Here is a 15,193-nt window from a genome sequence, read left to right on the forward strand (position 1 = left end):
CTGTAGTAAAATTCTGAGTTTGGTGTCCAGTGAACTAAGTGTAGAAGCTGTCCTGCCCTAACTCGAGTCTGTGCCTCTAATCTAATCCCCATTATATTCAAGTCACAGTAGAGCTGACCACATTTTTTCTAAATAAATAAAATAAATGCTGGCTGGTGTCGCTGAATGCTTACTGCTGTTCTGAACATATTTCCAGAATCCTTAAAGCTGCACTGATGATTCTTTTTTATTAACAACAAACAAAAAGCTTGTAGCCTTAAACCAACAGTTGACCTCAGTTCCACAGAGCGTTTCAGGGCTGAGACGTCTTCAGTGCCTTAGCCTGTTCTGCTTTTCTGACTTTAACTTTATTGTTGGTTCAGCTTCACCACTCTCACCGAGCTCCCCGCCAGCTTCAGCAGGCAGCACTTTAAACCCACTGCACAGCACACTGGCTGCCCTGCACACAGGCTAGGTAAGTGACCAGGAACTGTAAGGCAACTGTTCGCTAACAGCTATGAACTACGTCCATGTCCAGTTTGCTGTGCTGTGTCAGGACTCTTCAAAAGATCTTTATTTATTGCTAAATTTATCCTCAAGATCAAGAAATAAGTTTCAGCCTCTGCTCCTTTTTCTATATCAATGTTACTTCCTATTATTTCATAGTTTCATAGAAAATGTTCATTTTCCAACATGGTAAAAAGGATTAAAGATCTTTGATGGTTTGAAGAGTCTTTGTGTATTCTGGAAATACTTTGAGAACAGCATAAAATCTTGTTAAAGGACCGTCTGGGTTTTTCAGAGGTCACCAGGTATTTATTTATTAGAAAGAACAGATACTAAGCCGTGTGACTCAAATGCAATGGTAATACATGAGGGTAATACAGTGGGCTTTTAATACGGAATTCAGCACAAAACAACTGAAGCACTGATCCAAAAGTACTGGTACTGTAAATGAAATGGTGTACAGCAACAACCGCTGCAGAAAAGCACATTAAAAACTGAAATTTACAGGTGTTTTCCCCATGAAATTGTTGTTATGTCTTTGGAAGCAACCACATAACTGCAAAAGAGATTTCATGCTTACATGTCCCACTCATCTGCGTCACTTTCCCTTTTTTAAAACCATCATCTTTCTGCCTTCGCTAAGTGCCCCAGACTTTAAAGTTTTCCCTCTGTAATGTGACATTTGAAGTGACAAGTAAAATCAAAGTTCCAGAGTTGATCAGAGCCACACAGTTAGTCAGAGTGCGGTGCATTGCGACAGGCCATCAAACACAAACACTGAGGATGAGGAGGCAGCGGCAGCTCAGCTTTATGTTGGAGATAAAAAAAAAATGACAAGACGTGTAAGGCTCAAGTCAAGCAGCAAGCAGCTCTGATCATAAAGAATAGAATTATATAAAAAAAAAAACTACACCTACGGCTCGAAGGGGGAAAAAGACCTCTTCCTGAACAGAGGAAGTGTCTTTGAAAATTAGTAAAAGGCGAGGAGAGCTATGAAACAGGGTCGTCCTTCTGTCGAGCCTTAAAATGACTGAAAACGACTTTGTGAGTTGAATCTGACAGGAAGTGCTGACCTTACCTGGATTTCCTCGCTAAGAAAAAAAAAGTAATATGGGTGTTTCCTGCTATACACACATTTAAATAAACAGATTCTTGTTTTCTAACCACTTGACTGGTTTACACTGGGAACACTGGGATGGACGGAGGGATCAAACAGGATTATAGGATTATGCAGTGACACTACAAACCGACACAAACTAGCACACTGAGTCATTAAATACAAGTCTTAACCATGCATCGACAGCCACTGGGCTGGCTACTGTCTCGGTCTATGGTTTGGACACACAGGGTTCAGTGAGGTGAGGTGGGTGAACACACAGCTTGGATACATACACTGGTCATATTCAAGTTGAAAAATCCCTTCTGTGACAGCAGCCGGCCAAAGCAAAAGCACGAACGGGGAGAGAAGAAGCAAAGCGAACAGTGTGCAGAAACATGTGGAAATGAAAGAGAATGTGAGATGAAAATAAAGCGTGGAATAGATGAGAGAGAACGATCGTTTTCAGAGTTCGTTCACAGCGTACCTTTGTGGCACTGCGGAGGTGATCATAATAGACCTCTTCTATTGCCTGGAAGTAGATCACGCCCTTCAGCTTGGTCTCATGTTTGTCTGCAGGAGGGAAAATAACACGTGCTTGTTTAAAAGGCTAAAACATATTGACGGCGGCAGACTTTTCTTGGCTGGGAAAGCCAAGGCGCTTCGCTTCCACGTCACATAGAATAACGACAGGGACGCGGTCGTTAGAAAAACAGAAGAAATCAAACTTTAATCATGACCAATTTATGGTTTGTGATGATGGATGGAAAAAGACAACCACAGCACTTTTTCTCTGTTTTTAAACCAATGGTGCTCTCATTGTATTTTCACACTTGACTGCATTCTTACGCTACTCTGGTACATCATTGCAGTTTGTTTCATCAGCCGCTGCAGAACTGCAGTAAGGAACCGGTGGGGAACTCAACACCCCTCTCTACCTCCAGGCACAAACACTCCACAAGCCAACTTAAGAGTAGTAGGTAGAAAGGCTGCGCTTCATTTCGAGGAATAACACTTTCCTTTTAATACGCAGCTATTATCTGCTAATGACCTCTTTAGCATTCAAATAGCCCAGCATTTGCATCTCATTTGACTGCATCTAAATTACCAAAACTCCGGTTGCGGTTGAGGTCGATTCACGTGAATTCGCGGCGCTCATGACTTATGCTCGTCACCTCTCGTTCCTCATTGTTCAAGGTCAAGAGAAAAGGGCAAGTGATGCATCTCAATCAGCCTCCTCAGAGATCGCGGCGCTGTGCGCATTTTAACTACTGCCAGAGTAATCTCAGTACACCTCCTCACCCTGGCTCGCTTTCAACAAGGTACGCTTTAAGCAGCTTTAAGCAGAACCTTCTGAGGACTTCAAAGGCCTGACAGCGAACAAGTGTCCCAGAGCTCACAGTGCACGATCAAATTACACGACCGCGCACGCTACATACTACATGCGCCGCTGCTCAAGGTCCTGAGGACGCATGTTCTGCCTGCCACTCATCCACGGCAGGAAATTTTTGCCACTTTACATATTAAAGCTTTTAAGCTTATTGCAGCGACTTCACCATTTTACAACTGTAACCTCTGACATTTCCATATCATTGCTCCAATATTTTGAAAAAGTCTCTTGTTGTGACACAGAAATAACCACAAAATCTTCTAATGCAAAGGAACTGAGTGCATCACATGTCATCATGTTAACACAGAGTGAACAAGTGAACAGGAACGGCTCGCAATCGAACGCAGAGGACTGAAATATAAATGAGAGGTACTCTGTCTGGAATATTTCCATTTCACTTTACTTTATGCCTACACTTTTGAATCAGTTACATGAGCTTTTAAAATAACCACCAAACATCACATGAAGAGGTTAAAATTAGCTCCAGCTCAACCACAAAATTAAAATGCTGTTTAAGTATGAAGGCATCAGTAATAACAATCCAATAACACACTGTCATATATATTAATACAAAAAAAAACACACAGGCATTTTTTCTGCGTTTTGAGTGCCTTTACATACTACACACACACACACACACACACACACACACACACACACACACACACACACACACACACACACACACACACATACACATATACACACACATATACACACACACACACACACACACACACACACACACACACACACACACACACACACACACATATACATAGCAACATACGTTTAATTAAGTGACATTTTTAATGCAGGACTTTCATTTGCAACAGAGTATTTTTATATTGCAGTATTGCTACTTTTAGACAAGTTAAGGATGTGAGTACTTCCTCCACCACTGAATGTGTGTGTTTTCAATTTCACAGCCAATCAAATGCAACATTTTTTGTATTGGTCCAAATAGAAGGCCATCTTTATTTTTTCAAATAGTGCTTGAGAAAGTTAGATCATTTTTGAGGATGAGACATTTATGCATTCAGATATTTGAATGAGTACTTGTGTACTATAACATTGGCTCCGACAGAGTGTGTTGCATTATGGGTTGCTTGTAGCTTTAATGCTGGAGTCGATCGGGTCTGAAAGTGTTCAGGAAGCCAAGTTTAACCTACAGGAGTTTCTCAAGGCTGCATAATGTTGCCGCTGACCAAATAAACTCGTAAAATCATCTGTCTGACAGCCGCATCTCCAGTGTCATAGAATGTCACGCTGAAGCTCAAACAGACTAAAAAAATCATCCCGCGCTTCAGGAGGCTGACAGGACAGCCTGTGAGAGTGTCACTGATGGACAAGCTACACAATTGTGAGATTCAGTCCGCTTTAATGTAAGTATTTCATATTTTACTACTTTTACAAGAGAAAAGGCTTCAGGAATGAGGACTGTGCTCTCCTCAGAATAACAGTGTCTCAGGGAAACTTTCCCAACAAAGCTAGAAAATGTCTTGACTTCAGAAAGTCTTTTTCCAAAAGCTGTGAGTAAAGGAGGGTTGTCTTATAAAGGGGCTCGTCTTACACTGGGGCCAATACAGCATCTTTAGACTTATGGAAGGTTGAGATATGGGCTTACAAACATGCATGAAAATGTTCTGTGGCCTAATAGTTCAGTTTTCTGCTTCAAAAACATGACAGTAATGACCCTGCAGCACCAAATATTCAAATAAGATCTTGCGTCTTAATGCTTCTTACCGACGTAGTAGGAGAAGGTCCTTTTGAGGCGGTCGAAGACGAACCAGCGTTTCTTCCAGGACTTGATCTTGCCTCCCATCTTCACCAGGTAGCCCTTGCACATCTTCTCTGTGAGGATGACGTGGTAGCAGGTGTCAACGCTGTGGCCCGACGACTCGACGTGGGAGCGCAGGTCGAACTCTTCCTTCCGAATGGGCAGGTAACGAGTCATAGGACGGGCCTGGACCGAGCAAAAGGACGGACACAAACACAGGAGGATAAACACGCAGCACCGCAAGGCAGGGGTATTATCATTGATAACAGAATAAATACTAATTGAAAATTAAAGACTCACTGTCAGTCAGACAGGCAAACAAAGTCAAAGTCCTCACATGTATGAATATTCAGATTGAGAATATGTTGTCTTGTTTACATGTTTGTCTTTAGTGTGTTGTGACGGTGCAAATGCTTCTCTGCAGATTTACATGTAAAGGAAAAGCTGAAACGGGTTACTTTGGCATGATATTGAATACTGGTACAAAATAGAACCAACCAGAGGCTTCTCTTAAAAATCCAGGCGCCACCCTCAGAGGTGTCGTGTGTAAAACAGGGCAGCAGAGACAGACACAGTCATTTTCCACTTTTCCACCATGAAGACTCAATTACGTCTCATTTTACTGACCTGAGAGAAGTTCTTGGCCCTCATCTTGACCTCCTTCTCCACAAGCTGCTGCCTGTGGAAAGTTTCATCCTGCAGTCTCTTCTCCGCCTCCTCCCTCCTCCTCCTCTCCTCCTCCAGCATCTGACGGCGAGCCAGGCTCTCTCGCTCCTGAAGGAGAGCGCGCTTTCATTAAATATTTGTTTGATCTGTGCGAGGGCTTTGCGGAGCAGCACGCGCTCTTTTTTTTCAGCAAGAACTCAGCTTGACATTCATGCATTTATGTTTGGGTTTCCCTGCTGAGAGCTGCTGGCCACCATGCAGCGGCCCCACAGAGAGCCGTTAGCTGGTTGGAGAAGTAATGATCTGCTATGAAGATACATATGTACAAGTCCCAACCTCACCTGTGCAATGTTATTGGCTGGGGGCTACACACATACACCCAAAGCTTGCAGGCCAGAAACATCCCACCACACACTTCAGTGGATCATACATGATGATCGAGGGGGAAGAAAATCCTGCACAGCATACCTGTAAGTGTTGTGTTTAATCTAACCCTGACAGTGAAAAAACAACAGATCCTTTCCTAACAATCTTTGATCCTCAGACCTTCATGAGGTAAATTTGCAAAAAGACGCGAGGAGAGAGGAGACAATGTTTTCACAGAAATGAGACGTTTCCCTTGAACCGTCATCTGACCCGTCATTGGTCTGTTTCTGATGACAGCGGCTCAGCTGGATCAGCTTTGCAGCGACTTCTGTTTGTAAGTTTTGAGTTTGTATATGTGCGCTATCCAAATAAGAAGGGTGGACAGTAACTCTTAACTCTCTTTTTACGTTATACAATAAATAGTTAAACATCAGCACATTTATGGAAAACCTACACTGATCTGTACGCAAACTGTGTACAGATCAGCTGAACTATAGTGGATGTCAAGGTCAAGAGAGGAGCGAGGACCAGGAGCGATCAAATATGGGAATGGGTACATAAGCACAGTCAGAGATTTGGACTTGACACCCTTATAAATAAGACTTTGTGGTGTGCATGAGCTTTGAAGTCATTTCATACAATCCTTTGAGTTTTAACAGATCCATAATTTGTCTCTATAGATCTGCTTGAGAGTCTGTAACCTTTTCCCTCTAAACCTCCCTTAAATCAAACTGAAAAAGGAGCTGCATCCTTACAGTGAAGAGGGACTGAACTAGGCTCAGTGACGCACTGCAGCTACATGTACCCAAAGAGAAATGTGAGAGAAAAGGCTTCAGACTAGAACATTGATTTAATCATCTTCCTTCTCTTCATCAGGACATAGGGATGAAAACGTTTGAAACACGAGGCCAATAAAAATGAATGAAAGCCTCCACTTGCTGTCCTGAGCCTTTATTTTTCAAATTCACATTCAAAGCTATTGACAAGAGCACTGCTAGAACTCTCATCAATCACCAGGTATGGACTGTGACTTACCCGGGATTCAATAAGTCTGGCTTTCTCCAGCTGCGCCTCCTTCAGCATTTTCTCCATCTCCTCAATCTTCAGCGCGTCCACTCCTCCGACGCTGTCCGACACAACAACACAGTGTTAGCACGCAGCCTTCGCCTGCCTTCAGACGGGTTCTGAGAGAGCACATGCTGGCAGCCCTACATTCAACAACACATCACTGAATATCAGCTCAGCTAACCTTTTACTTCAAAGGATGGTTCAAACGTGATCTGTAGGGGAGGTTCACTGACAGCATTTGTGAGGTCACTTCCCTACAGAGTGTATACTCTCTGAAAAAGCTGTTATTGTGCTCTGAGTATCTGTGTATAGAGATGTGATGGCATGCACACATGTTCTGCAGGTCTCTTTGTCCTATTTGGAAATATGCAGTCTGTCCTAACAGGCTCACAAACACGGATACATCCTGTGATGCTTTGTACACCTCTGACATGATATTCATTTCAACAAACTACTACGGACAGAACTTTGCAGAGTTTCTGATGCCACGCTATGAAGCCGTCAAAATGTGGCTCATAAGCTTTGCTGCTTTATCATTTCCTCCCTCCCTCCTGTCTCCACTGTGCACTGTTCATTAAAGAACAAATCCCATTAAAGCATCTCAAAAAACATGAGTAATAGTTTTTGGAATTGGACTCCTGCGAGCTATAAAAGCTATTTGAACAATAGGTGCTGCTCCAACATGCTGTGGTGAGCACCGTGGTAATACAGCACACAGCTGGGCCACATTAACAGATGGTCCACAAATGAGCCGACCTGTGGACAAAGACTTCACCTGGTGGGAGTCCGTGTGTCTCTTCTTAGGGTCTCATTTTAATACTTCTTTAATAGTACTTTAATATTCAGACTTCATGCAGTTGCTTGATATGCACACTGATATCTTGGGACTGCTGACGCTGATCGCCATCATTCTTATTTGAACATGTGGCGTAGTTCCTGATGAAATATCATAAAAAACAGACTCTGATAACATGCGCCCTCAATTAAATGATAACATTTAGTGAAAGTAGCAAATAAGAAAGAAAACCCTTGCTAAAGAAATGATACAAGCAGTGATACAAATGTAATTAATGCCATTAAATGATATTCATGGGGTCAGAGGATAGACTGAATAATCTGCCCATGACTGTGTGTGTGCCTCTTCCTTCACTCTACCTGGACATGTTATCTGGCGAGCAGGCTGAGTTGTTCCCCGTGGACACGCTGGTGTCCATGCTGTCGGAGCTCTCCAGGCTCAGGGTGTCATAGGGCTGCTCTCCAGCTGATGGGGGCTGGTGGTGCAGGATGGAGTGGTGAACCAGCGGGGGAGGGCCCATGGAGCTGTGGCCCAGAGCGGGACTGCAGGCCATGATTGGGGAGTAGGAGGGCGAGGAGGAGGACGAGGTCATGAGGTGGGTCTGGGAGCCGTGGAGCGCCTCCCACTGACACTGAGCCTCAGCCGCCGCTCTCTGTTTGAGCTCGGCCAGGCGACGGCGCTGCTCTTCAATCACCTGCTGACCTGGAGGAAGGAGGGCGCTGATCAGTGGATGGTTCAGAGTTTCAACTGAGATGGAAGGTGGAACGACTGAACTCTCAACCCACAGGCAACTCCATCAACAAGTCCGCCTGTTTCCTACAGAGCTGGGAGATCTGCATTTAAACACACATGCCAGCTACACAGCAGCTCATCCCAAGCATCCTGAACCAACTACCACCAGCACCAGCCCACAAACCACGAGATAAACCATGCACCACACATACAAGTATGTGCTCTCTCAGTGACACAAGCTCGGAGATTACTGCAAAAACCCGTGAAGTCTCATCACCACAAAGTTCAGCATCTATCCAACTTCTCATATTTCAAATCCATGCTGCTGTGCGCCTGATAATGGGCAAACACATCTGGAAAGAAGAGCCCAGGTCGATAACTCCAAAGGAGGAGCTCACTGAACGCTGAACATGCAAGATTTATTCTCCACCAGCAGGAACATTCATAGAAGATTGATGGAAGAAGAAAGGCTGCTCGATGTTGCAGACAAAAGACAAGATGAAAAGAAATCTTTGGGGGAGAGGAGTTAATGACACACCAGAGATGGAAGAGGCTGAGAGAGGAAGATGAAGCGAGTGGAGTTAGGTGAAGCCAGGGTCTGAAATTAACAGCCGCCAAGTGTCAAGTTCTGGAAAACATTAGCTTTGATGGATAAATCAATAAAGGTATCCTGCCAGACTGGCTTAAGTTTTGGATAAGACTTGAATTTTTTAGGTACTCAGTCTTTGGTCTTCACCTGTGCTGAAGCTTTCAAACTGGCTCCTGGTTGGCTGCCTGTTAACCTCTCTGTAAAGTGAGCAATCCTCTGCTTCTCTTTTGTCTGGTTAATGTTGGCTTCAACTTATCAGAATGATCAATCGATGCATGAGTTTACTCATTGCTCAGCGGTTCAAGTAATACAACAGACAGGGAGACATCTGAACAAGAGCTGCTTCCCTGCAGGCTTTGTGTTGACCCTTGGCAGGAGAGACCGTTCACTTCAGACACTGCATGTGACGCACAGAGGCACAGTGGACGAACAAACAGGATGAATCCCACTGAGCAAAGTGAAGACAACAGAAGAAATCATCAACTCCTGAACGCTGGGATCCGTCTACCTGCTGAGCTGCCCTCTATGGCGTTCTGTCTGGAGGTCTGGGGCTCTGTGGTGCAGCAGCGCAGGAAGAGTCAAGTCCACAGACAGAGACAAACAGACAGACAGACAGACATGAAGAAAACCTGAATGATGCTGCTGAATGTGACTAACTCAGGCTTCCAACCCAGCCCCCGTGGGTGGCAGCCAGCGGAGCTGAAACACCACACTGCTTTCCTCTGATCCACTTAGTCAAACAACACTACGGCGTGCGGAACAGAACTCTAAAACACACACACACACACACACACACACACACACACACACACACACACACACACACACACACACACACACACACACACACACACACACACACACACACACACACACACACACACACACACACACACACACACACACACACACACACTGCTCCATGACAGAGAGCAACCCAACATTATAACCAACACTGACCAAGTTGAGGAGATTATGCATCACTAACCACAACTGAATGTCAGTTAGCTGACGATCGCTCCGTCTGCTCGTGTTGACTCCAAAATGAAACAACACTGTTTACCATCTTGTAGCTTTCTAAAAGTGGAATCAGTTCTCTGTGCAAGTATAACAAGTATTCCCACATGCTCGCTGTAATTAGCAGTCTCTCTTTGCTTTCTCTGTCCCATTTTTTTGTGTAACACACTTGAAGCTACATTACATGCATAACTCATGCTATGTAAAATGTATTGTTATTATTGTAATAATTATTTGTTAATCTCTGAGGAATAGGTGCATCCAGGCAGTGTTCAGCTGGCGCTTAGTGGGTCATGAACCACTGAACTGGAAGATGAGAAGAAACGCATGTGTTTATTTAATGTCTGAATAACTGTGGCTGTGTATTGATGGCTGATTTGTGCTTTCAATTGCATCAAATCATTTCACATTACTGAGTAACCATGTGGAGCATCCATGTGGTGTTGTTAGTTATTAGTAAATGCTTAGATGATGATTGGTGAACACTGCTTTGTGGGATAGTCGGTGTTGGTTTGTGTTCAGGGGCAGAGCAGGTCACTTACCTTTCTGCTGCAGAGCGAGCTGTCTCTTGGTCTCAATGTCCTGCAGGGTTGCAGCCAGGTTCCTGGGCAGACTGCCAGTGCTGTTGGCTACCAGCAGGGGGCTCTGCTGGGTCAGAGGGAGCAGACATGAAAAGAGGGAAAAACATCAGACACAGGTTTATGTGCGGTTGAAATAATGATCTGGATTTAAGGGAGAATTGCGGTGGACATTCAAAGAAGACTATGATTTAGCTGCTGAAAAGGAACAACCTGTGTACCTTTGAGCTTGTGTTGCGTCCCAGTGTTGCTGCTCCGTGCTGCAGAGGGGATGCAGAGCCTGATTTAGGCTGATGAAGAGACAGACCTGGATCGCTGTCCAGCTTAGAGCGGAACACCTGCCCGAGGAAGCAGACAATGAGCATGAAGCAATCAGTGTTAGGAAGTGCCAATAACACATGTAAAAAAAAAAACCATGTGATGGCAGATGAGTGTTTTACAACAATGTTAGAGGTACAGCTGAACTCCACCATGGATGAGTTACAAGCACCTGCTGGATAACAGTGGTTAGAAGCATGATTAGCTGTGTGCTGATAGTGTTATTGAACACCGATGTGGTTAAAATAAAAAGGTGCAATTGATAAACCAAGGTCCAATCAGCGGTTTAAACTTCAGCATCAGAGACTGACACACACACACACACACACACACACACACACACACACACACACACACACACACACACACACACACACACACACACACACACACACACACACACACACACACACACACACACACACACACACACACACACACACACACACACACACTGTAACAGCCGCCTAGTCCCTTTCATTGAATAGCTCTTTGATCAGGGCCCCTTTAGTTAATGCTGCATTCATGTAATATGGGAGTATCAGTGTGGAATGACTTAATGTTCAAAGAAACAACTTGAAAGCGTTCACACATTCTAAGTTTCTTTAAGTGGTGATTGAAGTTTGTGGATTTCTGCTGCTCGAGGCGAGTGCTCTCACAAGTGAACACACGTAAACTGACTTCATGTTTGACACCAAAGCAAACAGTGAGTTTCCAGTCACAACAAACACTCCAGCACCAGCTGTGTCCTGGGCGTTGCTTTCATTTGTCACACTGAAGTGAAGACACCCTCTCTGTACCTAATGACAGGTTTTTTCAGCCAGAGTCATTCATCATCTCAAAGCATGGTGAGCTTGTAGTTTTCAAGAGGAAAAGACAGTCTTTTCCATATGATGTGAGTGCAGCATTATTAAACACTGACAGCCTGTAACACAAACATCCAGCAAAGTTGAAGGTTGGCAGAGGAGCAACAACACACACAAACAGCAGAAGAAGAAGTGGGAAGACATGAGGAGAAAGAAGAAAAGCCCTCTACCTGCAGCGCAGGCCTGCGGCCTGACTGTGACTTGACTGGCAGAGGGGGAGGACAGAGCTGGCTGGAGCCAGACATCAGCTCCTGGTACCACTGCTCTAAATCTAGCTTGGTCAGGTGAGGCCTACTGCCCTCAGACTGGTACTGGAGGACACACAGAGGAGCAGCAACGAGAGGCAGGACAGGAGAAAGGGTGGAGGAGAAAAGAGAGAAGACAAGAGGAGATTAGAAAGCATTCAAAGACAGTCGGAGGAGAGAGGGAACGCTTGTTTTATACACCCTCAGAAGCTGTAATTACGCCGTTTTTTTACTTTGAAAATGATTCTTAAATATCTTCAACATGTTATTGTTGTCAGCTGCATTATCCGTTCTCCCCTCCAGCTGCTATATCCCTACTTTACATTCTCTGTTCTAATTCTATGTTGCTGCTGCAATGACCCAGTTTCTCATAAGAACATTTAAGTTTTCGTCTCATTTCATGTTTACTTCACTTCAGCGATCCTTGGAGCCTAAAACATAAAGTATTTCCACGGTTTAGAATGTACAACATACACCAAAGATTTACTAGATTTATTTGGTTTTGGGAAAACTTCAATACACGTGATATCAAATGTGATGGATCACATCAGCAGTGTGACTGTGAGCCACCTCTGATGAAGCTTTGGGAACAATGGGAATGACTTGAGGCAAAGCTGCAGCACAACAGACAGTATGAGCTCTGACTCTGACAAATACAGTAAGATCACACAGTTTCCACGGGCTTCTATAGTGACAGGAGTGTATCTGTAAGAAAGTAAGTAGATAGTTGCACATATCCAAAAAATAATAACATTATATGTGGACAAATAATACAGTTCACAAATGTAGGATTGAGCCTTCTGTTGTAAGGTGTCAGACGCTGTGGATGGAATACAATTATGTGCCTTTATTGCCTTTCAAAGCTACACTGATTGGCTGAAAGGGGGCGCTATAATTCCAGGCCAAAGTATGACTTTGTGTCCCAAACCCAAACTACACATAATTCTAAGCAGGTTTTTCATATGTAGTGTCTTCACACTGGAAAAGCGACAATATGAATAAAAAAGGACATTCAAACTGATTTTTTCCTGTGCTGTTAAATGACATTTCAATAAAAAACAGGTTTTTGGTTGAACTGGTGACAGCCAGTAAACAAATGCAGCCAAAAAGGAAGGAGGGAAGGAAGGAAGGTAGCAGCAGAACACACCTCCACAGAGAGAGAGAGCGAGGAGCCGTGAGGAGAGGGGAGGCAGGAGAAGACGGGGTCTACGGCTCCAGACCGCAGGGGCTGACGAAGGGGGGAAGTAGGGGATGACTCCACCTTTGGCATCCCATACATCTGATTTAACTGGCCCACTGTCACATACTCCTTCCCATAGGTATCACACACACAGCGGGAGAAGGGAGAGGGGAGGAGAAAGACAGACAGCAGTGAAGACACTCGTCAGCAGCAGGAGGGAAACATATCATAACACTCAGTGACCTTCTGCGTCAAGACTGTGAGGGAAGGAGGGTCTGAAAGGAAACACTGAGCGTAATACAACACACAGCGGAGGACAGCACAAGTCACACACTCCACATTAGGGTTCGACTGATACACGGAGCCAGCGCTGGCCTCTGATCATACCGTCACCCCGACAGGCCACCATTAACATTCTCTATACAGGCAGAAATCTCCTTCCATGTATCTAGAATTACTGTGGGTCATGTTTTTAGGACTGGGTATCGCTGGGAGCCAATCAAAACCTGTTCAGATACTCCCTCATCTTAAATCTGGTCATCATTTCATCATTTTACTCTACATTAACATGAAGTACGGATGCATTTGTCAAGGTCTGCTTATTATGTCATTCAGAATAGTAAAGATAAATAGAATAACATGGCAGGGCTGTGACTAATGATTAGTTTCTCCATTGATTGGTCTGTCCATCATTTCCTCCATTAATCAATTAGTTGTTTTGTCAAAAAAATGTCAGAAAATGGTGAATAATATTGATCATCCTCAAATGTCTTCTGTCCACAACCTGAACATAAGAAGTTAACTGTCACAGAGGACTAAATAAACTGGAAACATTCATATTTGAGAAGCTGAAATCAGCGAATTTGGACATTTTTTCATTAAAAATTACTCAAAACTATGTATAAACAATTAAAATAGTTGGCAATTGATTTAATAGTTGACAACAAATTAATTTATCAACACATGTCTATACTCTCTGCTATTAAATACAGGCATAGAAATGCCCCAGAAATACCTTGTTTTGCAAGTGCAAGTTTACTAACTGCAGATATCAATACAACATACCAGCCTCTGGTTGCTTGAGAGCAAACCTGCATTCATCAGTCAAACCCCAATGAAAGCCTCTATGGCTGACAATCACAGATCCTAAGAGCAGCTGCAGAAGGAAAGAAGCTGCTCACACCACAGGCTCGTGCAGCAGAGAGCAAAGCCGACAGTACAGTCAGTTTGATTAACAGCAAACCAGCAGAGGGAGCAACATGACATGAAAATGGAAGGATGAGAGAGAGAGAGAGAGAGAGAGAGAGAGAGAGAGAGAGAGAGAGAGAGAGAGAGAGAGAGGGTCAAGACAGTAACCAATCAGGAGAGAGACAGACAGGAAGTGATGGTACCTCACAGGCGCCAGCTAATGCAGCATCTACGGCAAACGGGCGGCCATGAGAGGCGGGCTTGCTGCGTTCATGGTGGCCACCACTGCCGTACATCTTATAGACATCCGACAGCTTCATGTACTCCTGAGCACCAACAGCCAACGGCCAACAACAGTCAGACAGGATGAGAAGCGGTGAGGAACAACGCTGTGCCGTACCACTTACGTACAGCACATAAACACAAGCACAGAGCCAGGAGAGGTTACGTGTTGAGGAACAAAGACACCTGGCTGTCCACGTGCTGTTGGGACAGCGAAAAGGTGCATGGGACAACGGACAAACAGGAACACACCAAGCGACAGGAAGTGCATCACAACCGGCTGACACACAGGACGACACACACAGGTACCTTTGTAGGCTGTCACAACAACCAGTGATGTAGTGGTGAATGAGAAGATGATGACCTTGAATTGATAATCGCCACAAGGTACAAACAACCTCTAAAAAGCACTGATGTATGCTGCTCCAATTGACACTGGTTGCTCATAAAGACATGAGATTTTATGTGGCTTCCACTACATCTCTGGGCCCAGAACAGACAAAACAAAACTTGAACTGAAAGCTACTGCGCTGGCTTTTAATACAGTGGT

At 44.3% G+C, this 15,193-nt stretch overlaps 1 protein-coding gene across 4 annotated transcripts in view; it reads right to left on the minus strand.

The window, feature by feature from the left end:
* Positions 1 to 15,193, minus strand: part of phldb1b (pleckstrin homology-like domain, family B, member 1b) — a 104,520-nt gene that overhangs the window by 4,167 nt on the left and 85,160 nt on the right. For 2 of the 4 annotated variants that reach the window (XM_070971164.1, XM_070971166.1), the window contains 10 exons: positions 13,141 to 13,302; positions 11,919 to 12,059; positions 10,786 to 10,902; positions 10,529 to 10,631; positions 9,478 to 9,522; positions 8,008 to 8,350; positions 6,820 to 6,910; positions 5,380 to 5,526; positions 4,719 to 4,938; positions 2,070 to 2,155 (listed from right to left, as the gene is read on the minus strand). In XM_070971164.1, coding sequence (XP_070827265.1) covers positions 2,070 to 2,155; positions 4,719 to 4,938; positions 5,380 to 5,526; positions 6,820 to 6,910; positions 8,008 to 8,350; positions 9,478 to 9,522; positions 10,529 to 10,631; positions 10,786 to 10,902; positions 11,919 to 12,059; positions 13,141 to 13,302 — 1,455 coding nt within the window. The remainder of the gene's footprint in view (positions 1 to 2,069; positions 2,156 to 4,718; positions 4,939 to 5,379; positions 5,527 to 6,819; positions 6,911 to 8,007; positions 8,351 to 9,477; positions 9,523 to 10,528; positions 10,632 to 10,785; positions 10,903 to 11,918; positions 12,060 to 13,140; positions 13,303 to 15,193) is intronic. The other 2 variants (XM_070971167.1, XM_070971165.1) reach the window with 2 other exon arrangements.

Source organism: Chaetodon trifascialis, chromosome 9, assembly GCF_039877785.1.
Source record: "Chaetodon trifascialis isolate fChaTrf1 chromosome 9, fChaTrf1.hap1, whole genome shotgun sequence".
NCBI classification, from domain to species: Eukaryota; Metazoa; Chordata; class Actinopteri; order Chaetodontiformes; family Chaetodontidae; genus Chaetodon; species Chaetodon trifascialis.